General features: G+C 37.3%; 1 protein-coding gene and 1 long non-coding RNA gene across 4 annotated transcripts in view; one reads left to right on the top strand and one right to left on the bottom strand.

The window, feature by feature from the left end:
- Nucleotides 1-24,406, bottom strand: part of spo11 (SPO11 initiator of meiotic double stranded breaks) — a 45,916-nt gene that overhangs the window by 17,055 nt on the left and 4,455 nt on the right. For 2 of the 3 annotated variants that reach the window (XM_069884752.1, XM_069884750.1), the window contains 7 exons: nt 23,231-23,297; nt 22,710-22,818; nt 22,174-22,260; nt 21,020-21,056; nt 19,981-20,090; nt 12,202-12,301; nt 6,665-6,702 (listed from right to left, as the gene is read on the bottom strand). In XM_069884752.1, the coding sequence (XP_069740853.1) occupies nt 6,665-6,702; nt 12,202-12,301; nt 19,981-20,090; nt 21,020-21,056; nt 22,174-22,260; nt 22,710-22,818; nt 23,231-23,297 (548 nt within the window). The remainder of the gene's footprint in view (nt 1-6,664; nt 6,703-12,201; nt 12,302-19,980; nt 20,091-21,019; nt 21,057-22,173; nt 22,261-22,709; nt 22,819-23,230; nt 23,298-24,406) is intronic. The other variant, XM_069884753.1, reaches the window with a different exon arrangement.
- On the top strand, nt 19,724-22,847 carry LOC138736000 (uncharacterized). Its single transcript, XR_011340054.1, has 2 exons — nt 19,724-19,817; nt 22,682-22,847. It is a non-coding gene; the product is annotated as an uncharacterized lncRNA (long non-coding RNA).

The following is a 24,406-nucleotide window of genomic DNA, read 5'->3' as shown; positions in this document are numbered from 1 at the left end:
AAGCTAAAATAGATGGACAGAATATAGATAAAGCCTTTTTTGAAGAACAAATGAGAGCATTAAAAGAATGGTTTCATTAGAATTTAGTGCAATTAAAAGAAAAATAAAAAGAACAGAAGATAAAATGCAAATTTTAGAACAGGTCATTTCAGAAATAGGGAAAAGAGTAGAAAATGTGGAAGAATGAGAAATGGCTGTAGAAATGAAAGTAAATGACGAGGAAAATTGGAAGAAAGTGACCAAAAAAATTAAAGAGACACAAGAGTTGTCATCTCAGAAAATTGATATGTTGGAAAATTATAGTAGGTGAAACAACATAAAAATAGTGGGCCTGAAGGAGGGTGAAGAAGGCACAGACATGAAGGAATTTATAAAAGGATGGATCCCGAAGGTCCTGGGAATGACAGAAATCCAGGAAGAAATGAAAATAGAAAGGCCACACAGCATTAGCTCTGAAATCACAGACACATCAAAAACCAAGATCCATCTTAATAACATTTTTGAGATATATGACAAGAGAAAATATACTGGAGTGGGCAAGAAATAAAGTTAGAGAAGATAATAAACCATTGGAATACAAGGGTAAAAAAATATTTTTTTACCCAGACATAAGTTTTGAATTCTTAAAGAAAAGGAAAGAGTTTAATACAGCAAAATCGATTCTATGGAAAAAAAAGGTTATAAATTCATGTTAATACATCCAGCTGTGCTTAAAATATTTATACCTGGGGAGCAAAACAGACTGTTCTCGGCACCAGAGGAAGCACAAGAATTCGCAGAGCGTTTGCAGGATAGAAGGAGAGATGAAGAGATGTAGTAAGAATGAAGAAAGGTGATAAAGTATATATAAAGATGTAAAAGCAATGTATATGTAAAGAACTAAAGAGGGAAAAGAGAGGGGAAGGAAGGAAGGGGAAAAAAGGGAGAGCTTTGTTTTATGTGTTTAAAAAAAAAGTGTTTTCGGGGGGGGGGGGAAGAGAATAACTGTCACTGCGAAATCAGTTGACGCTTGCGAGCAAGATCGCAATCCAAATTGAGAGGAATTGTGGTTGCCCTGCAAGGGATAAGGGGCAACTCAGAGAGGTCATTTGGGGTTAAGGTAATATTGGGTGTGGGTATTGTTGGAGTATTTTATGTTTAAAGTGTGTTGTCAGACATTGAGTTTAAAAAGGGAAAACTGAGAGATGAAAATGGGAAAAAAGGGGGGTGGAGATGGTGAGGAAGCGAAAAAGAGGTGTAAACAAGATATAAGATGGCCACGTTGAACTATATGAGTATAAACATTAATGGAATACATAACCAAATCAAAAGGAAGAGGCTATTAAATTTACTGAAAAAAGAAAAAATAGATATAGCATTTGTGCAGGAAACACATCTAACTGAAGTGGAACATAACAAATTAAAGAGAGACTGGATAGGACACGTAGCGGCAGCATCATATAATTCAAAAGCTTGAGGTGCAGCCATATTAATTAACAAAAATGTACCAATCAAAATAGTTGAGGAAATAATAGATCCAGCAGGGATGTATGTAATGATAAAGTGTTAGATATACTCAGAATCTTGGAATTTGCTCAATATATATGCACCTAATGAGGAGGATCAAAAGTTTATGCAGGATATTTTTTTTGAAGATTGCAGACACACAAGGAAATATATTGATAGGAGGGGATTTTAATCTTAATTTGGATCCAATGTTGGATAAAACTGGACAAAATACAAGCAAAAAGAATAAACTAGCCAAATTTATGGTTAAATCAATGCAGGAAATGAAACTTATGGATATATGGAAGAGGCAACATCCAAGAGAGAAGGAATATTCATATTATTTGAGAAGACATAAAAGATACTCAAGGATTGATATGTTTTTGTTGTCAGCCCATATTCAAGGGAGAGTTAGGAAAACTGAGTACAAAGCTAGACTACTGATCATTCACCCCTGTTATTAGCAATAAAAAGACATCCCACCAAGAACAAATAGATGGAGGTTAAATTCCATGCTACTTAAAAGGCAGGATTTTAGAGAATTTATTGAATGCCAAATTAAAACATATTTTGAAATAAACACAGGATCAGTGAAAAACAAATTTATATTATGGGATGCAATGAAAGCCTTCATTAAGGAAATGTTGGATAGATATATGGACAGGATAGGTGTGGAGGGTTATGGGCTGAATGCAGGTTAGTGGGACTGGGTGGGAGAAGATGTTCAGCACGGACTAGTAGGGCCGAACTGGCCTGTTTCTGTGCAGTAAATGGTATTATGGTTACTGTATTCCCCTATCTAGCCTGCTTGTCACATCATCAAAGATGGCAGATAATAAGTTATGTAACCAAGATGAAAAAGGACTACAATCGGGAAATAGAGCAGTTGGAAAGGGAGATAGTAAGTACAGAAAAGGAACTAGTAAAAAGGGATGATATAACGAAAAGGAGTAAATTGGCGGACAAAAAAATAAAATCTGAAACATTACAAACGTATAAGGTGGAGAAGAACATAATGAAAACAAAGCAAAAGTATTACGAACTGGGAGAAAAAACACATAAAATATTAGCCTGGCAACTTAAAACAGAACAAGCTAAAAGAACTGTATTGGCACAAGGTAAAAGGTCAAACAAATTACATATAACCCAATAGAGATTAATGAGAACTTTAAGGAATTTTATGAACAATTATACCAAACTGAGAACGAAGGGAAAGATGATAAAATTGAAGAGTTTTTACCTAAAATTGAACTGCCGAAATTGCAAGAAGAACAAAACAAACTGATAAAACCATTTGAAATAGAGGAAGTACAGGATATATTAAAAAAGCTGCCAAACAATGTGACTTGTCAATGTGAGAGGATGGATTTCCAATAGAATTCTATAAAACATTTAAAGAGTTATTAATTCCTCCTCTCCTGGAAGTAATGAACCGATAGAAGAAACACAAAACTTGCTAGATTCGTGTAAGACAGCAATAATTACAGTCATACCAAAGATGGGGAAGGATCCATTAACACGAGGATCATATAGACCAATATCACTACTTAACTCAGATTATATGATAATAGCAAAATTATTAGCAAACAGATTGGCTGATTGTGTACCAAAAATAGTAAAACAAGATCAAACTGGATTTATTAAGAAAAGACAAACAGCAGATAATGTCTGTAAACTTATTAATCTAATTCATGCAGTTCAAGGAATTAAGAAACCAACAATGGCTGTTGATTTAGATGCAGAAAAAGCCTTTGACAGAGTAGAGTGGAACTATTTATTTAAAGTATTACAGAGGTTCAATCTACCAGAAAAATATATTAATTGGATTAAAGCATTGTATAATGGACCATTGGCGAAGGTATCAAGCCAATTTAAATTAAGTCGGTCAATTAGACAGGGATGGCCATTATCCCCCTCATTGTTTGCCTTAGCAATAGAACCATTGGCAGTACTGATAAGAACAGAAAATAAATTAAAGGGATAAAAATAAAGGAGAAGGAGGATAAAATCAGCTTATTTGCAGATGACATCATAGTATACCTAACAGAACCAGAAATATCAATAAAAGAATTACATAAGAAACTGAAGGAATACAGAGAAATATTGGGGTATAAGATCAATGCAAATAAAAGTGAAGTGATGCCAATGAGTAACGCAGATTATACAGAATTTAAAAAAGAATCACCATTTAAATGGCAAGCACAAGCAATTCGATACCTAGGTATCAGGTTAGATAATAACTTAAGCCACTTGTACATACTAAATTATCAGCCACTAATAAAGAAATTGCAGGAAGACTTAGAACATTGGAAAGCATTACCGCAAACTTTGAGAGGGAGGGTAAATTGCATTAAAATGAATGTGTTCCCAAGGATACAGTACTTATTTCAATCATTACCAATTCCCTTAACAGAGAAATTCTTTAATGAACTAAAGAGAATAATAAGGAAATTCTTGTGGAAAGGGGGTAAATTGTGGAAAGGGTAGCATTAGATAAATTAACAGAGAGGTATAACCAAGGTGGTTTGCCAAACTTTAAAAATTATTATAGAGCCGCACAATTAAGGTATTCATCAGACTTTTACCAGACAAGGGAAAAACCAGACTGGACTAAGATAGAACTAGATAAAATAGGGAAGAAGGTACCGGAACATATAGTTTATAAATAGGATGAAAAGCTGGTGCAATATAAAAGCTCACCAGTATTGCATCATTTACTTAATATAAGGAAGAAGATCCACTTAGAAAGGAAAAAAACGAATGACCAAATATCAAAATTGTTATTGACACAAAACCCTTTTACAATAGATAACCTTTCCTTTAGAGAATGAAAGAGAAAAGGAATCAAAAGAATAGAAAATTGGTTTTTTTTTTGGAAATAATTTATTAACATTTGAACAGTTGAAGTTCAAATATGGAATAACTCATGGTACAATGTTTCAATATTACCAACTGAAAGCTTTTTTAAAGGATAAATTGGGAAACAGACCGAGATTACCTGAAGGAAGCATCTTTCTTTGAATATGTGATTACAGACACAATGTTAATTAAAAGATTTATAACGAACACGTACATTAAGCTGCAAGATAAGGAAAATGATGAAATAAGCTATAAACCCAAACAAAAGTGGGAAAAGGATTTAAACATAAAGATAAAGAATGAAACATGGGAAAAGTTATGTTCCGGAACTATGAAGAATACAATAAACACAAGATTACGCATGATACAGTATAATTGGTTACACACTGTGGAGCTCGTCGAAAGAACCAAAGACTTGTTGATCCAAACCAAGGCTTTTATTAGCAAAAGACAGGAGCTCTTCACGGGTGGCCGACCAGTCTGGAATGATCTGACATGGCTAGGGACACAACCCTTTAAGGCCCAGACAGTAGGTGTGGCTAAGCTCTCAGCCAATCGCTGTGAGCACAGTCTAGATACTGTAACTATATACATTGGTGATAGGTCTGTACTATCACACACAGGCTATATATCACTCCTCAAAAATTAAAAGAATGGGATCCAACATCATCAGATAGATGTTTTCGCTGTAAGAAGGAAATGGGAACAACAATACATACAATTTGGGCAATACATTTACAATGTATTGCAATGTATTACAAATACAATACATTTTGGGAAGATCTAAATCAGATATTAAATAAAATCAGAAAAAATAACATTGAAAAAATAACATTACAAAAAATCCAGAGATCTTTCTATTAAGTAACATAAAAAGTAATGAATTAGGTCTCAAATTGGATAAAGTGCATAAAAGATTCATTATGATAGCCTTAGCAGTAGCAAAAAAGTGTATAATGTTAATTTGGAAAATGGAAGGGAGCATGAGAATATAACAATGGTACATGGAAATGAATAAATGTATTCCATTGGGAAAAATAACATATAATTTAAAAAGTAAAGTCACATTGTTTGAACAAATTTGGGAACCATACATGGAACATAACAGAGAGAGCTTGCCTTAGACCTCCATCCCCTAAAATGATAAGACGACAAAACAACTTGATTCAGTGTGTAACAAATAGATGATGCATTTTTCTTGTTTATTTTCCTTTGTGTGAAGATATTGTTTTATGGTTTTATTGTATATGTTGAATATTTATGGGTTTTGGAGGGGGGTGGGAAGAGGGGAGTGAAGGAAAGGGGGGGGAAAAAGGGAGAAAATGCCACTGTGTATATTAAATGAGAAACGTTTGTATATATTTTGGTTGATATGGTTCATAGTGTGAAAAATAAAAAAATTATATTTAAAAAGAACACTTTTTTTCCAATAGCTATCAGATTCTTGAACCTCCCCTTGTTACACAAATCTTGGACTGCTCCGACACAAAAAATGGACTGATTGGACTATTGGAACACTTTTATTCCTTGCAATATGGTAACTGTGAATATACTTTTGTATTTATATTGGTTAATTCAATTTAATGTAATCTATTGTAGTTTTTCATGAAGTACCTGTTTGGCTGCAGCAAGTAAGAATCTTGGTGCATATTTATACTTTACAACATACATGACAATATGCTCATTATTGCCTGGCAGAAGTTTGAAAATACTTGAATGATGGAAAAAGGCACACATTTGAAATTACATGCCTTATCCCATATCCCTGATATATTGAACAGCAATATGGTCTTGAGCAGGATAAATACCTTAACCTTATTTCACTCACAATGCCACAAAATCCTCAGCAATGTTTTACTAATTGAGGAATTATAAGTAGGTTGACTGAAAAAAGAAAACAAGATTTTTAAAAATTCCATTAGTAATTTGGGATTCCAACTATTCCAATGATCTCTGCTCCTGTTAAAACAGTGTTTAACTGAATTGAATTGATTCTCAGAAAGCCTTGCTAAAGCTCATATGTTTAGTCATCTTTGCCAATCGATGTGGGAGGTTTTTTTTCAGCATGTGTTTTTTGTTTAGCTATGCGAGTCACTTAATAACCAATTTAATATTGTTAGTCTTTTTTCTGCATGAGTTTTGATTGTGACATTGCCAAAAGTTAATAAAGTGGACACAAATGCACACTATGCATTGGAACAGGTTGAAAATAGTGCAGCTGGTTTAATATAGCTAGTACAAAGATCAATATTTCAGTTCTTTCCTTCATAAATCATGGGTAGATCTGCTATAAATTTATCAAAACTAAAAACATACTCACCATTGACCCATATTTGTAAATACACATGATTTCAATACCTGAGCAAAACCAGAGCAGGAATAAAATGTATTATTTCTGTATTGTGGAACAACAGAGCCATATTACCCAAGCATGTCCCTGCAATAATACAGTAATGGAAATGGTTAAGCTTACAAATGAAACATGTTTAAATTGAGTTAAACAAGAAAATCTGTAGGAAATTTTTTTTCACTGGTCAGTCCAATTATAGATAATCATCTTTTTCATCCATCTTAGTTGAATGCAGGTTTCAAGGAATGACATAGAAAAGGTATTCAATGTTTCAAGGACCTTTTTATTCAAAATAATTTTGGCTCTTTCGAACAATTATCAGCTAAATTTAATCTTTCCCATGGGCATTTTTTCAGTTATTTACAAATTAGACATTTTGTTCAGTCCAAGCTTCTAACACTAAGATTCTTGATCTGATTTTAATATATGATTTTATTTTCATGGTGGATTAATAGTATGTATTTACAATAATTTATTGGACAAATTTAGTTTCCATGGCTAGAAACAAGAGAGATTGGGAACGAGACTTGAATGTAACTTTTTCAGATTATACTCTCAGTTAATTAATGATTGCTCACTTTGTGCTAGACATTGCTACTTATAACTTAAGGTGGTGCATTGAACTCATAATGTTCAAACTTGTATTATTTCATTTCATGTAGATATTGATTCATTCTGCGAGAAATGTAAAATTTTCAAAGGTCCTCTGATTCATTTCTTTTGGGAATGCCCAAATTTTGAGAGATTCTGGAAAGAGATTTTTCAAACTCTCAACAATTTTCAAGATTAATTTTGAACCCTGCCCATTAATTGCTCAGTTTGGTTTTTCTCGTGACTCAGATAAACCTTTATCGGCATCTCAGGAAAAAGTCTTAGCTTTTACTACATTGATAGCCAGACGAGTTATTTTATTGAAATGGAAAGGAGATTCATCCCCTACTCATATGCAGTGGCTATATACCCAGCATAATGTCCTATTTAAATTTAAAGAAAATCTGATATAATATTAAAGACAGAAAATTTCAATTTCTGAAATTATGTGGCCCATTTTTAGAATTTTTGTATAACTGGAAGAATTATAATTATAGTATGTTCTGGTGATTCTTTGGCTGTTCTCTGGGGGGTGGGGGGGGCTCACCAGTGATTCCACATTATTATTGACTTTTTTCCCTTTACTAACATGTAAGGTAAGCTTGACTTGAGGGAGGGGTTAGATAAGATTAGTTTATAGTTTTTTTCTTTTATTATTTTATCAAATTATTTCAATAAATGGACCTGACATGGATGCATACATATTCTTATCAATAATTTGAGATACCACAAGTACTGATGTAGTTTAATATTTTTTAATTCATTATTTTTTTCTGTTTGCTTACTTGTATTCAAATGCATCACTTTTCATTGTCATTTTTATATATGTTAAACTATACATTTTTATATGTTAAGCTCAATAAAAATATTTTAAAAAGAAAGAAAAAGAAAATCTGAACGTGCTGTGTTTGTAGTTTACACAAAAATGCTGTAGAAACTTGAAAAGTCACGCAACATTCTTTATGCAGCAAAGATAAATAACCAATGTTTCAGGTTTGAGCCCTTCATCAAGGTATGAGCAAAAAGCAGCCAGCAGCCTGAATAAAATGGTGGAGAGAGGGGAAGGGGGAGGAGCACAGACTCATAGGCAAGAGTTCAGAGGTGGATATGTGTGGGAGGCAGGGCCAGTACTACCATTAAGCCAACTAAGCACCCTAGAGCGCAGACCTCAGAGGGGTGCTGTGGAAGAGATTCCAACAGCTCTGGCACCTCTGCATCATGAATTACATGGTTTTGACTAACGCGGTATATGCGTTAGTCTGGTAAGGCAGAGGAAGTGGTACAGGGCACGTTGAACATCATATCAGGTATTGCACCCACCACTCAGCAAGATCAGCACCCCACTCCCCCTTCCCCCCACACTGCTCAGTCTGGCCTAGGGAGCAAGATAGTCTGGCACCAGTTGTGGTGGGCACAAAAAGAAAAAGCTGAGAAGTGATATGGCCCGTCATTTTATTCTGGAGCCTGTCTGCTTTTTGCTCATACCTTGATGAAGGGCTCAGCCTGAAACCTTGGTTATGTATCTTTATCTTTGCTAAATAAAGAACATTGCAAGAATTGCTGAATTTCTCCAGCATTTTTGTGTTTAAATAGAAGTCTTTATTCATATTGTAAGTAGCCTCAACTGGATTCAAAGTTTAAGTATACGTCTTAGGAGTCAAAATGTTTATCACTTTTGAGTACTTCAGATGATCAAGTTCAGATAATAAAAATTCAAGGGATCTGCAAAACATTTAAACAGATTCAGGATATGAGCACTACTGGTAACATTGGCTCTAAATATGTTAATATTCTCTGTTGTGATTTGAGACAACCAATTCTCTTTTTTAAGGAATTTCAGAGGGAAGAGTCAACACTTCAGTGTTGACTGAGAATCACAAATGGTGAGACTTGGTTCGCCTGTGGGTAACCTCTCCAAAAGGCCTGATTTTTACAATAATCTGATACAATACTTTTTTGCAACATTATGGCTGCTGTAACCCACACAAAATCCAAAGTGATTGCAAATGATGGTGTTCGATTGCTGATCAGTCCTGAAGAAGAGTTTCAACCATTTCCCTTCAAGGATGCTGCTTGACCTGCCGAGTTCCTCCAGTGGGCAGGTGGGGCCAGCCTCCCAGGTTGCCTATCTGCAGCTGCAGTGGTTGCCCCCTGCAGTAGGCTGGTAGGAATGCCGCCAGTGTAGTGGTTGTATCACCACACTAGTGCAATACACAGAAGTGCTAGAGTAGCCCAGCAGGTTAGGCAGCATCTGTTGGAAGTAAAAGCCCATCAATGTTTCAGGCCTGAATCTTTCATCAGGAGGGCTTCCCAACAAAGGGCTTAGGCCCAAAATATCAACCACCTTTTGCTTCCTATGGATGATGTGTAACCTGCTGAACTACTGCAGTATTTTTGAGTATTTCGGATAGTACAAACTGTTTTCTTTTGGGAACAGCACCCAGCTAGCTGTTTTGATGCAAATCTTTTTGCCAAATGTTCATTTTTAAAAATTTATGCTGAGAACAGGTGTTTAGTTCAATTGGTTTCATTTATTGCTGCAAGAAACTGATCGGCAACACTACTGTACTGTCTACCTCTTTCATGGAGAGGTGCATTGCCAAATTTACACTGTGATGCCTCAGCAATGCATTGATAAAATTTTGTAACTGTAGATGCACTCTTGTAGCTTGGAGTTTTTGTAATTAATGATTATTTTCATAAGTAGTCTATAAATGCAGTCATTTATATTGTAGGTGAACAAATGCAAATAATATCTGCAATACTTGGAATGTCACTTGGTCTACAATTCCAAAGCCATTGCATTAATGCTACCTATTATTCCCACCTAGTTGAATTAGCAAAGTAGGGACAATAATTGTTGGGACATCAGCTGTGAAATAATGTTGCAGCCGATAAAACTCTGATTAGGCCACACTTGGATTATTACGTTCAGTTCAGGCCACCCCTTTACAGGAAGGATGCAGAAGCTTTAGAGCAGCGGCTTTTAAACTGCCCCGCTAAACTCACATTCTACCTTAAACAATCCCTATGCCATAAGTGCTCTGTGATTGGTTAGGTATTGCTTAAGGTGGAATGTGAGTGGGAAGGGAAAGTTGAGAACCACTGCTCTAGGTATAGTTTACAAAAATGCTGCAGTACAAAGTAGAATTTCTGGTCATAATTACTTTTTTTTCTTTTCTCTCTGCCACTCAGAAATTTTTCCCACCTCATTCATTCATATTTAATGCTATGTTAAGTTCTGCTAGAGAGAAAAGTATGGCCCTTAATTACAATCAGATTTATCTGGTGTCCCTCCACTGGTTTTCCAATTCCAACTACAGGCGGGGTCTGAGGAGCCGATCATAGTCCTCACTTAATGCTGAATCATTATGGGTACACCTTGTGTGTGGCTCGTATGATTCATCAGAATGTGTACCATGAAATCAGTAAAAATACAATACTGGAGAAACTCAGCCGGTCAAAAGTGTCCTTTATATCGCAAAGGTAAACATACATAACCACATTACCTTGATGAAGGGCTCAAGCCGAAACATCAGTTATGTATATTTACTTTTGCTAAGTAAAGGACACTCTGACCTGCTGAGTTTCTCCAGCATTGTGTTTTTACTGCAAACACAGTGTTTACAGATTTTTGTGTTTTGCTTTTTTGTCGCCATGAAATCAGTGACTATTTGCTTTTGACTGAAAAAGCATTAAATTGCAACATCATTCTAGTGAAGTCAATATATTCATGATGGGTGCGAGGAAAATATTGAAACAACACACACATCTTTTGTTGAGTAGATTTCTGAAAGTAAACACTACAGTGTTACATGATGTAATGAGTTTTCAATTTTCAGGAAAACCAGGAATGATTAAGGTACGACATGGAACCGGGGGCTTGAATTGCCTATAATCAATATTTGGAGCTTGACGTCCTGCTTTGCGGAAACTGCCAAAATGTTTGGCCTGGAAGTCAGCCTGAAGAAAACTGAGGTCCTCCATCAGCCAGCTCCCCACCATGATTACCAGCCCCCCCACATCTCCATCGGGCACACAAAACTCAAAACGGTCAACCAGTTTACCTATCTCGGCTGCACCATTTCATCAGATGCAAGGATCGACAATGAGATAGACAACAGACTCGCCAAGGCAAATAGCGCCTTTGGAAGACTACACAAAAGAGTCTGGAAAAACAACCAACTGAAAAACCTCACAAAGATAAGCGTATACTGAGCCGTTGTCATACCCACACTCCTGTTCGGCTCCGAATCATGGGTCCTCTACCGGCACCACCTACGGCTCCTAGAACGGTTCCACCAGCGTTGTCTCCGCTCCATCCTCAACATCCATTGGAGCGCTTACATCCCTAACGTCGAAGTACTCGAGATGGCAGAGGTCGACAGCATTGAGTCCACGCTGCTGAAGATCCAGCTGCGCTGGATGGGTCACGTCTCCAGAATGGAGGACCATCGCCTTCCCAAGATCGTGTTATATGGCGAGCTCTCCACTGGCCACCGTGACAGAGGTGCACCAAAGAAAAGGTACAAGGACTGCCTAAAGAAATCTCTTGGTGCCTGCCACATTGACCACCGCCAGTGGGCTGATATCGCCTCAAACCGTGCATCTTGGCGCCTCACAGTTTGGCGGGCAGCAACCTCCTTTGAAGAAGACCGCAGAGCCTACCTCACTGACAAAAGGCAAAGGAGGAAAAACCCAACACCCAACCCCAACCAACCAATTTTCCCCTGCAACCGCTGCAATCGTGTCTGCCTGTCCCGCATCGGACTTGTCAGCCACAAACGAGCCTGCAGCTGACGTGGACTTTTTACCCCCTCCATAAATCTTCGTCCGCGAAGCCAAGCCAAAGAAATCAATATTTGGAGCAATAATACTGGTGACAACTTGAAGTGTTAATCTAAAATAGTATTTACCATGTGGGTCAGCATCCATCAGGGCAAAAATTGGGATTTGCAGTGTGTCCCACAGTTTCCGCACAATCAACCTGGTGCTCAGATCTGGCACTCCTTTACCCTGAAAGTCAGTTAAAAGGACAGGATCAGAGGTATACAACTTTGCATTTCTATCTAACACCAAATTCGTGTCCAATTTCCATGAAACTGCTATGCATTTCCTGGCAACTGCCAATGTGATCTTTAAAAATTCTTTTTGAAACCAATTTAATCTTGTGAGCTTAGCACCTATTACCTGTTGAAGAAAGTCTATTAAATTAGACCAAAAAAAGTTTAATTTGGGGGATGTCCACGTAGAGAGTAAAAAAAAAAGGTGCCTATATTCTGTTTACATCAAAAACATTTATCTGAAATATCTAACCTCAATCTATTAAGCTTTTGTGGTGTAATGTATAAGTGATGTTTGAAATTGTACTGCACCATTTTATATCTAACTTTTATTGTATTTTTCATACTATCATATTTGTGTCCAATTTCTATCATTTATATCTATGCCCAGGTACATTTCCCACCTTTGTTCAGATTTATGAAAATCTTTCTTCTTTACTCCCCTCAAAGTAATAAATACATTACTGATATAAACTTTTTTGTATTTGGATTTCATATTATAGTTTCTATTTCATTGTCTTCCAATAGTAAATAGGAGTTGTATACCTTCGGAAAAGATTACATGTAAAGAACAAATATGATAATTTAAAAAAATTTGGTTTACATATATGCAAAAATTTGGTGTTATAACTTTATCAGTAATTATGTTAATTGGTAGAATCTGGTACGAACTTTGTCAATCCCCGGTCTCACCTTAATTTATTTCATTTTATTTTACTTTATTAGATGTTGTTAGTTTGTTTTTTAATACATTTATTTAGATTTTGAATTGTGTTATATATTGCATTGTAGTGTTTTATTTTGCTATACATCCAATATTTAAAAGATGTAGTTGTAAGTATTAGAATGATTAGGTCACAATTTATTAATCTGATAATATCCAGATTTGTTTAAAAATTAGTCTATTTTCTTCTTTCTTCTTTCATTTCTTTTTGTCTCTTCTTTGGGGTATTTCTGCATGGGAGGGGGAATAAAATTATTTTAAAAAAAGCATGTATTGCTTTTGATATATATAATTTTCTAGCTTTGTATGCAACTTTGCTGCACTTGCTATTAAAATAAAATTTGGATAAAGAAAAATAAACGACAGGATCAGAAAAACAAATACATGTTTGCCTTAAGTTGTTGCATTTAGTAGAATTATTTATTATCTATAATCATCCCTTATGGAAAATATATTTTCCTCGAGCAATTCTTTGCTCAAGATACCAACATCTGCATTTTCGTGTTTCTCTGAATTGATTTAGTTTTCATTAAAATAAAGTAAGTCAATGACTGGGAATGAAAGTCTGTCCCACTTTTGGGCTAAGAACACTGAAAAAGGTAGTTCCAATAAAATTGCAGTCAAGAGGAAAATTTCACAGATGTAATTATACAGAGTAGAAAGGAAAACTGTTGCAATTGTTGGAGGTTAATTATTATCTCTGCTGTTCCTCAGAGCAACATATTTGGTCATGCCATATTCAGAGGCTTCAATGATAACCTTAATAATATCAAAAGTAGAATGTTCATCAATGACTACAGTGTTCAGATCCACAACAATTCCTCATGTAGTGCAGTTATCCATGTTCACATTCCGTGAAATCTGGGCACATCGAGTAGTGCTTAGGACATGCAAGTCCCAGGCCATGAGCTTATCAACAAAAATTTTGAACTATTTCTTTTTTTAAAACTTTATTTATTTGAAGGATCATTAGTAGTAATACAGATACATTCCATAAAGAAAATTTTATACGAATATAAAAAAAACAAAGAAAAAAAAGAAAAACAACAAAAAGTTAAATCAAATCCCCACCCACCCTCCCACCCCATCAACCAGCTCTCTTAAGGAGAGCCAAAAGTATATAAACAGAAACTAAGAATATATAATAAATCAAAATATATCGAAATGCATATATTCCAAATATAGTGACCACTTATTAACAAAAAAAGAATAATTATCATGCAGATTATATGTAATTTTTTCCATTACAATACAAGCTTTCAATTCATTATTCCATCGCATTATATTAATCACTGTTATCTTTCCATGTACTGCCACCTCAGTGATACAGGCCCTTCACAGTATTTTCGCCATCTTCGGGTACCCCAATTCCATCCAGTGATAGGGGGTCCTCATTCATGAGCGTAGAGCTGCAACAGTACCTTCTGGAGTGTGGTATCGCTTCAAGCAGGACCACAAGCTATAACCCACGCGGTAACGGCCAGGTCGAGAGGGAGAATGCCACCATATGGAGAGCAGTTACACTGGCTCTCTGGTCTAAAGGTCTCCCCACCTCTCACTGGGGAGGTTCTCACTAGTGCCTTACACTCCATCCGCTCCCTCCTATGTACTGCAACAAATGCCACCCCCCCACGAAAGGATGTTCCTTTTCCCAAGGAAATCCGAATCAGGAACCACTGTACTGGCATGGCTCACCGTCCCTGGCCTCGTCCTTTTGCAACGCCACGTCCGGCACTCAAAGAATGACCCCTTGGTTGACCGAGTGACTCTACTCCACGCGAACCCACATTACGCCTACGTTGAGTTCCCAGACTGGCGGGAGGACACTGTTTCAGTGCGGGACCTAGCTCAGGACGCGGTAGACCCAGCAAACCCCCCAACCCAACCTTCCCCAACTCTTTATTCCCCAGGCCCCGTGCCGCAACAGAAGGACCAACAGCACCCCAACGACCCGGGCCTCCCTGCCGACAACACGACTGGGGAATTGAGCGACAGAGCAGTCGCACCCGACGAGCCCACTGGTGACACCACTCCAGCGACCCCAATCCCGGCATCACGGTGGTCACGCCGGATGGTCAGACCCCCTGACCACTACAGTCCTTGACCTACCCCTTCCTTTCATTCTCTTCCTCGTTTTTGTTTTTTTTTCTTTTTTTCCAGGGTCAGTTCTCCAAGAAAGTGTGAATGTGATAGTATAGATCTATCACCAATGTACATAGTGTATATAGTTACTGTATCTAGACTGTGCTTATAGCGATTGGTTGAGAGCTAAGCCACACCTATTGTCTGGGCCTTAAAGGGTTGTGTCCCTAGCCAGGTCGGATCATTGCGGACTGGTCGGCCACCTGTGAAGAGCTCCTGTCTTTTGCTAATAAAAGCCTTGGTTTGGATCAACAAGTCTTTGATTCTTTCAACGAGCTCTACAGTCATGACCAGAAATAGGGAAAAGATTAGAAAATGTGGAAGAAGGAGAAACGGCTATAGAAATGGAAGTGAATGACTTAAGAAGAAAATTGGAAGAAAGTGACAAAAAAGTTAGTCACAAGAGTTGTTTGCTCAGAAGATGGATATAATGGAAAACTACATAAAGATAGTGGGCCTAAAGGAAGATGAAGAAGGCACAAATATTAAAGAATTTATAAAAGAATGGATCCCAAAGGTCCTGGGAATGCCAGAAATACAGGAAGGAATGGAAATAGAAAGGGCACACAGTACACTAGCTCCAAAACCACAGACACAGCAAAAACCAAGATCCGTTTTAGTAAAATTTTTGAGATACACAAGAGAAAATATACTGGAGGGGGCAAGGAATAAAATTAGAGAAGACAAAAAACCATTGGAACACAAGGGTCAAAAAATATTTTTTTACCCAGACACAAGTTTTGAATTCTTAAGGAAGAGGAAGGAGTTTAAAACAGCAAAATTGATCCTATGGAAAAAAGGTTATAAATTTATGTTAAAATATGCAGCTGTGCTTAAAATAGTTATCCCGGGGGAGCAAAACAGACTGTTCTTGGATCCGGAGGAAGCATGAGAATTTGTAGAATGCCTGCAGGACAGAAGGAGAGATGAAGAGATATAACAAGAATGAAGAACGACAACAAAATACATGTAAAGATGTAAAAATAATGTACAAGTAAGAACTAAAGAAGGGAAAGAAAAGGGAAGAAAGGAAGTAAGGCAGGGGAAAAAAGAGGGTGATCTTTGTTATATGTGAAGATAAAAGTCTTTTCTGGAGGGGGTTGGGTGGGAGAGAATAACAGTCACTGCGAAATCAGTTGACGCTTGCGAGTGGGTTCACAATCCAAATGAAGAGGGGAGTTGTGGTTGCCCGGCAAGGGTCAAGGGGCAACTCAAAGAGTGGGGGGGGGATATTTGGGGTTAAGGGAATTTTAGATGTGGGAGTTGTTGAAGTATTTTATGTTTTAAAAGTGCTGTCATACATTGAGTTCAAAAAGGGAAAACTGAGAGATGAAAATGGGGAACAGGGGGATGATGGTGGTGAGGAAGCAGAAATGAGGGGTAAACAGAATATGAGATGGCCATGTTGAACTATATGACTATAAATATTAATGGAATACATAACCAAATTAAATGAAAAAGGCTATTAAATTTCCTGAAAAAAGAAAAAATAGACATAGCATTTGCGCAGGAAACGCATCTAACTGAAGTGGAACATAATAAATTAAGGAGAGACTGGGTAGGTCACGTTACAGCAGCATCATATAATTCAAAAGCCAGAGGAATAGCTATATTAATCAATAAAAATGTACCAATCAAAATAGAGGAGGAAATAATAGATCCAGCAGGGAGGTATGTAATGATAAAGTGTCAGATATATTCAGAATTCTGGAATTTGGTCAATATATATGCACCTAATGAAGAGGATCAAAAGTTTATGCAAGATTTTTTTTGAAGGTTGTATATACGCAGGGGAATATATTGATAGGAGGGGATTTTAACCTTAATTTGGATCCAATGTTGGATAAAACTGGACAAAAGACTAGCAAAAAGTATAAAGTGGCCAAATTTATAGTTAAATCAATGCAGGAAATGAAACTTATGGATAAATGGAGGAGGCAGCACCCAAGGGAGAATGAATTCTCATATTATTCGAGTAGGCATAAAGCTTATGAAGAGGTCTTTCTTTCTTTGGCTTGGCTTCGCGGACGAAGATTTATGGAGGGGCATGTCCACGTCTGGTGGAGGCTCGTTGGTGACTGACAAGTCCGATGTGGGACAGGCAGACACGGTTGCAGCAGTTGCAAGGGAAAATTGGTTGGTTGGGGTTGGGTGTTGGGTTTTTCCTCCTTTGTCTTTTGTCAGTGAGACAGCGCTGATGGAAGCGTTCTAGGAGCCGTAGGTGATGCCGGTAGAGGACCCATGATTCGGAGCCGAACAGGAGCGTGGGTATGATAACGGCTCTGTACACACTGATCTTTGTGTGTTTCTTCAGGTGGTTGTTTTTCCAGACTCTTTTGTGTAGTCTTCCAAAGGCGCTATTTGCCTTGGCGAGTCTGTTGTCTATCTCTTTGTCGATCCTTGCCTCAGATGAAATGGTGCAGCCGAGGTAGGTAAACTGGTTGACTGTTTTGAGTTCTGTGTGCCCGATGGAGATGTGGTGGGGGGGGGGGGGGGGGCTGGTAGTCATGGTGGGGAGCTGGCTGATGGAGGACCTGTTTTCTTCAGGCTGACTTCCAGGCTAAACATTTTGGCAGTTTCCGTAAAACAGGACTTCATGCGCTGGAGAGCTGGCTCTGAATGGGCAACTAAAGCAGCATCGTCTGCAAAGAGTAGTTCACGGACAAGTTGCTCTTGTGTCTTGGTGTGAGCTTGCAGGCGCCTCAGATTGAAGAGACTGCCATCCATGCGGTACCGGATGTAAACAGCGTCTTCATTGTTGAGGTCTTTCATGGCTTGTTTCAGCATCATGATGAAGAAGATAGTAAAGAGGGTTGGTGTGAGGACGCAGCCTTGCTTCACACCTTACGAAGAGGTCCTTACAAAAGGGTTATGTTCTGGAAAACCCATCATAAGTCATAAAAAAGAATACCGCACCTACCATTTTTATGTACACACTTTGATACACGAAAGCGCATGGGCATGAAGAATGTTTGAAGCACTGAACTAAAATTAATTGCTGGATGATGAGGATGATGATCCTTGAGAGCAGCTCATAGAACACACTGCATTCTTGACTCTTGTTGAAGGCACTGGGGTATTGACTTGTTGATGGTTTAACAGGCAGAGACTGCAAGCATGGTTGAGTCAGCATTGCAAGAGAGTATGCTGAAGGATATCATGGGCAATGTTTTTTTTTTTACAGAGAGAGTAGTGGATGTCTGAAATGGTTTGCCAGTGGTGGTGGAGGAGGCTGGTACAATAGAGACATTTAAAAGGGTAACACAGTCACATGCTGGCTACTAAAATATGTCTGATTGCTAAATCATTGAGCACAAGGATGGAAACAAAGGGGACAAAGGGTGTGATGATGTAATGAAGAAATTCAATGACATGAATCATGGAGAAGGTGCCAACGTGTATCAAAGTGTGTACATAAAATATCAGAAAAAGGGCTGCACATAATAGCAGTAGTACAGTACCAGCGGCCCGGGTTCCAATCCAGCACTGTGTGTAAGGAGTTTGTACGTTCTGCCCATGTTTATGTGGGTTTCCTTGGGGCGCTCCGACTTCCTCCCACCCTCCAAAAATGTACAGGGTTTGTAGATTAATTGTTGTATTTGGGCCTGTTACCGTGTGCATGTCTAAATTAAAAAAAAAGTTAAAAGTGGCGATTTAAATGGGCAATGAGCAGAACTGGAGGTTCATAGAGTGCAGAAAGGCTAGTGTGGTTGTAGAAGATCATGGGGATGGAGAGGGCAAGACTCTGCAGGAATCTGAAAACCATGATGAGGATTTTGAACTGAAGTGTCAGACTGAGCTAGTGTGGGTAAGGAAGCATATAGGTAAATGAATATTGGTGTAAATTATAATATTTGTAGCAGATCTTTGGATAAATAGGTTCTGTATGTCAGAAATCTGAGTGGCTATGAATGGTTTGGAGTCAATTTGCATGTAGGGAATCAAGGATGAAACAGATAGAGAGAAATTTTAGAATCTGGGGCCTGTTTCAGACATGGATGCTTAGAGTCTAAATGAAATAAGAGATATATGGTCAGAAATGAATCTCAAACAACTTCAAACTAAAGTCATAAATGATGTGGCTGAACATTAGTTAATTTTCAAGGAGAAACTGAAAAACTGTGTAAATTATTGAGTTCAGAAGATATCACAGAAATATATTTACTGAGTTGGAAATACCATTACTTAATCAATTTAAATTAGGCTTCATGGGAATCAAAGATAATGGCTTTAGTTCTCTAGTATTTAGGAGAAGGACATTTTTCTATGAATAGCAAACAAACTAGAGGCAATGGGGGATCCAAAGAGGTGGTGTTAAGAGACAACACAAAGGTGACCAAGGATAGATCTTTAGGAACTCAAAACTGTATGGAATTGGAAAGAGAAAACATTGCAAGTGATTGGCTAGAATAAAGAGCAGTTCTATCTTGTACATTGGAGGAGAATCTCAAGAGGACAATGGGATACTCACTTTCTAGAAGGCTTAAGTCAAATGTTAAGGAGGTGAGGTCACAGAGGATGTCTTTTTTGAATATCATAAAGGATAACTGAGAACATTGGAAACCTAATTGGTGAGATTCAAAGGAAATTCCTTTTTGAAGAGGTAAAAAGTGGTTGGAAGGGAACAATAGTGTACAAAATATGGAAGAACCAATAGATTTTATTCATTCATTAATAAGTGTTAAACCTCTCTGTTTGCACAAATACAAATCCAGGGTCATTGCAAAAGTGGATTCCTTAGCAATAGATGAAGAGGAATGGCTTACCGTTATAATGATACACGGTAACGTTTTGGTCCAAAAGTCATCATCTAATAACCTCTGAAAGGTGGCGTCTTTTTCCACTACAAGCACAAACTGAGCAGTAGAATTTAAATCTTCAAAGTTAAGGGAAATTAGAGGCAGATTTGGGAACTAGTTTTGGTAATATTAAAATGATCATTCCTGTCCTCTAATTTGGCATTAATTTCATCAAAATAAACATTAGAAACCTGAATTTTTATATTGAACAGAATAATGAGATATAAATACCTGAGAATTTTGGCTGTGTTATCAAGATGGGTTACTTTAGGCCAGAACTTTCCGTTTGATCTTAGTCATAGAATTTTGCTCAAGGACACAGATGGCAGTCATTCCATTGATTTCTTTCTTACTGTCATCACCCCTTAATTCCAGGCTTTCTTGACTTCTGTCCAGTTTTCTACCTCTGTCTTTCTCTATCCATTCTATTAAATCTTTTCTGTCCTTTTCCATGTTTTGTGCCTTCTTCAAAAAAATGATTACTACTTAAGACAATGAAGAAAAGATTTTGATTGAAATGTTTGTGTATAGAAAAATAAAATCACAAGATAATAAAATTTAGTGATAAAAACAATTACTGCTGCTGCTCTATTTTTTAAATTGTCACAATTTATAAATCACAAAGACTCATTTAAACTGAGCAATTTATGATGCTTCTCAGTACATGCAATTCTGTAACATCTTCTGTTACAATTTATAAATTATGACAATGTTTATTTAAATATTAATATTAGAGAGCTATGGTGAATATTTATTCCAGGAAGTAGGATAGCAAAACTCGACTCTTTCTCTTATTCCTGAGACTAGATTTTCATCCTCCCCCCCATCTGATCAATGAACAAAAGGGGTCACCTATCCCGTTTGAAGTTCAATGCTGGCAAGAAACTGAAGAGAAAGACATCAGTGACCCAGATATTAAAAACTTCCCTTTGGGGCTTAAGAAACCATGTATTCCTTAAATGCTAGAATACCGAGAAATTGTTTTTTCCTATTACTTAAAAGATACGTTTAATCCCGTTCACGTTGGATGGCACAAGAACAGCCTGGGGAACGAAAGAGAAAAATCAGGCATATATATCTAAAATTACATGTATTCAATACTTCTGAATCAATCATTCCTTGTGTATTTGCATCTTTCTGTACATTCTAACTGCCACACCATTCCTATGCAAAAAGACAGCAATGATAATTTCTGAAAATCAAAATGCTGCAGATGGCAGAAATTTGAAAAAAACTGGTGTAAACATTCAGCAGGCCAGGTAGAATCTGTGAAAAAGAGGGGAAAGTTAACATTTCAGATTGAAGACCCATTATGAGCAGGAAAGAGAGCAAAAGGTGGTTTTTAAGATATAGAGAGAATGGGGGAAAGGTCAAAGGCATTATCTATGATAACGTGAGGCCAGGGTTACTCTTGGGATAAGTTATAAATTAGGTAATCTGGTTGATGGGTGAATGTGTCTAGTTAGAAAGGGAGAACACAAAGGCAAATTTTGTAGGTTTTGTCCTTATTTCACACCTTCTCTTCTTTTATCACTTGCAAAGTTTGATTGATCTTTTTTATTAACCAGTGTATATACCATATAGATAGGATCTGAGGTTAGGATTAAACCCAGAGCCTTCAATTTCTGCGGCTTTAACATCAGTGAAATTATTTTGGTGTCTATTGTAGCTTTTTGTCACATAACAATTTCTACAATGAAGCACAACTTAATTCAATTGTAAAAAAAGTTTCTTCTTAGACATTCAGCATAATAACAGGCCCTTTCGGCCCACGAACCCGTGTCGGCCAATTACAACCAAGTGACACAACCCCTGGAATGTTTTGGAGGGTAGAGGAAACCAGATTGCCCAAGGAAACCCACGCAGGCATGGGGAGAGCATACAAATTCCTTACAGAAAGTGCGGGATTCGAACCCCCATCCCGATTGCTGGCGCTGTAACAGTGTTGCGCTAAATGCGACACTAATCGTGTTTGATTAACATATAATAACCCTGAAACTTTCATGAAAGATGTTTCTGAACAGGAATCACATTGACAAGGGAAATGCAGGAAATGTTCATGACTTTTGTACAATTGTTCATTGATTTATTCCTGCACAAGATTGCTGACAGAAGATTAAAGACTGATTCGGTGAATTATAAAATAAACCTGATATATACAGTGGAACTACAAGCACAGTTCACTCTGCTGCCATCTTCCTCAGTGTAGCATAGATCGCCTGCAATGCAGCCTTTAGAGGTAGAGAGCTAAAATTTAAAAAAAAAATCGAACATTTTATAAAAGAAATAATTGCACAAATGCATTTCATAACTCAAGAATTTCACAATAAGGATTATATGTAGATAATAACTGATATATTCAAAACTTCTAGATGGAACAATGATTTAATTTAATTAGCTTAGCAAAAAATTAGAATTATATGTTTCTGATTTCTATTATTCCATAGTTCAGGAATCATTTCTGAAAATCAAAGGTTGTTTAAATAAATCAGTAAGTTAATTTTACTCCCAATAATGTTTTATTTGCCCTGCTACGTGCATTAGAGATCCATTCAGAAAAGTGACATCATTTTTGATCAAATGTGAAAAGTTTTGTATGCTGCTTGATTTGTTAAAAAATTACATTATCTATGTCTTTATGATTTAAATGTATAGCACTGTTTTGCAGGAAAAGTATGTGTATATTGCGCACTTACAACATGAAGACTTCTGCGTGGGACTTTTAGCATGCAGCAGACATCATCAATAATACCGTCAAGAACAGCCTGCGAGCCAAACAACTGTGTATCATTGTAGTACAAGTCTCTGAAATAAAAATAACCATGCAAACATTATTCAGCATCGCTGTTAAAATCTTGACATTTTATGCCTAATGGCATTTGTTCACCACCTGAATTGTCGCCAGCTAAATCAACAGTTCAATGTCATCTTCTCAAGGGTAACAAAAATAGGCATTAAACTCTATCCTTGAATTCAATACTATATAGAAAAAAACAATCACATCAAAAGAATGCCTGTGTCTTATTCTAATTGGATCCAATAGAATTTCAGTTTCACAGATGGAGCTCACCAAGTGATGGTGCCCAATTTTTGTTCATCTCTGCTGATTTGCAACAAATCATGGCGAGTAATTGATTAGTAAAATAAAACAAAGGGCAGACATCTGCTATCTGCTCTATCATCTTGCTATTGTCATATTATCTGAACATTTTGTCACCTTTTAGTTGCAAAAGTATTGCTCTGCACCAACTTGTAGATCATCGACAGGGCCTTGAGTACCAGAGCTGCAATACAAAAAGTCGTTGGTAGCAGTGACTTCTGCTTCATAAATTTTTCATTTCATCTGGGGTTGTGTTGTGGCAAACAAAAAAATCCACAGACACCATCCAAAGCACAATTCCTGTCCAACCTCAATTACTAGATCAAATTTCCACACCTTCTCGTAGCTTGATTGAGAACCTGACCTGGGAATAGTATAGCTGCCATCCTGGTATTGTCCACCCTTTTTTGGTGGCTTATCAGAGATAAAGTGAAACCTTAAAGTTTTGATTACTGTTCCTGAGCTGTCATTCTTTCTTTCATATCCATTCAATTACTTCATGGCTGGAAGGTGCTTAGGAATAGTTTGCTGTTTCCACGTGATTAAAAGCTGATACTCAAGCAGCCAATGACAAGAAGATGTGGATAGCTTAGAGCAGGGTTTTTACTGTTGAGGAAGGGAAATACACACCAGAGATAATAATCAAAGGATTGTTAACATTGGAGTGGGACAAACTCATTTGCCTTGATCTTAAAAAATAAAGCGATGTGGAGGTAAATTGAACTCTGGAATGAGAATACAAAATTTGAAGTGGCGAGCAGAGGAAGAGAAGGGATGAGTGGGATGGTAAAAGCAGCAGCAGCATTTTCCCACAGGATACTCCATTTGGTAAATCTATGTCCAGAGCTTAATCAATCCTTTGTAACCTTATTATGTGGCAGGTGATGCAGCTATGGAGAAGGATTTTGAGGACAAAATAAATACACTGTTTTTAAGGTGCCTTGATGATTTTATTCTTTCTTTGGCTTGGCTTCGCGGACGAAGATTTATGGAGGGGGTAGAAAGTCCACGTCAGCTGCAGGCTCGTTGGTGGCTGACCAGTCCGATGCGGGACAGGCAGACACGGTGGCAGCGGCTGCAGGGGAAAATTGGTGGGTTGGGGTTGGGTGTTTTATTTTAGACATTGACCACGATCCCACAGAAAGACATGCTATTTTATCTAGTTTCCACTGATATTTGTTCATGTCTTGTGTTTTACATGTCAATGATGCTTTGCAAGTGTGAATTATTGTAGACAGTCCACATGGTTGTAAAGATCCCCATCTGTGTTGAGTTTTCAGCAGTACAATTACT

Source organism: Narcine bancroftii, chromosome 6, assembly GCF_036971445.1.
Source record: "Narcine bancroftii isolate sNarBan1 chromosome 6, sNarBan1.hap1, whole genome shotgun sequence".
Lineage (NCBI taxonomy): Eukaryota > Metazoa > Chordata > Chondrichthyes > Torpediniformes > Narcinidae > Narcine > Narcine bancroftii.
Note: the sequence above shows the minus strand (reverse complement) of the source record. Positions and strands in the feature narration are given on the sequence as shown.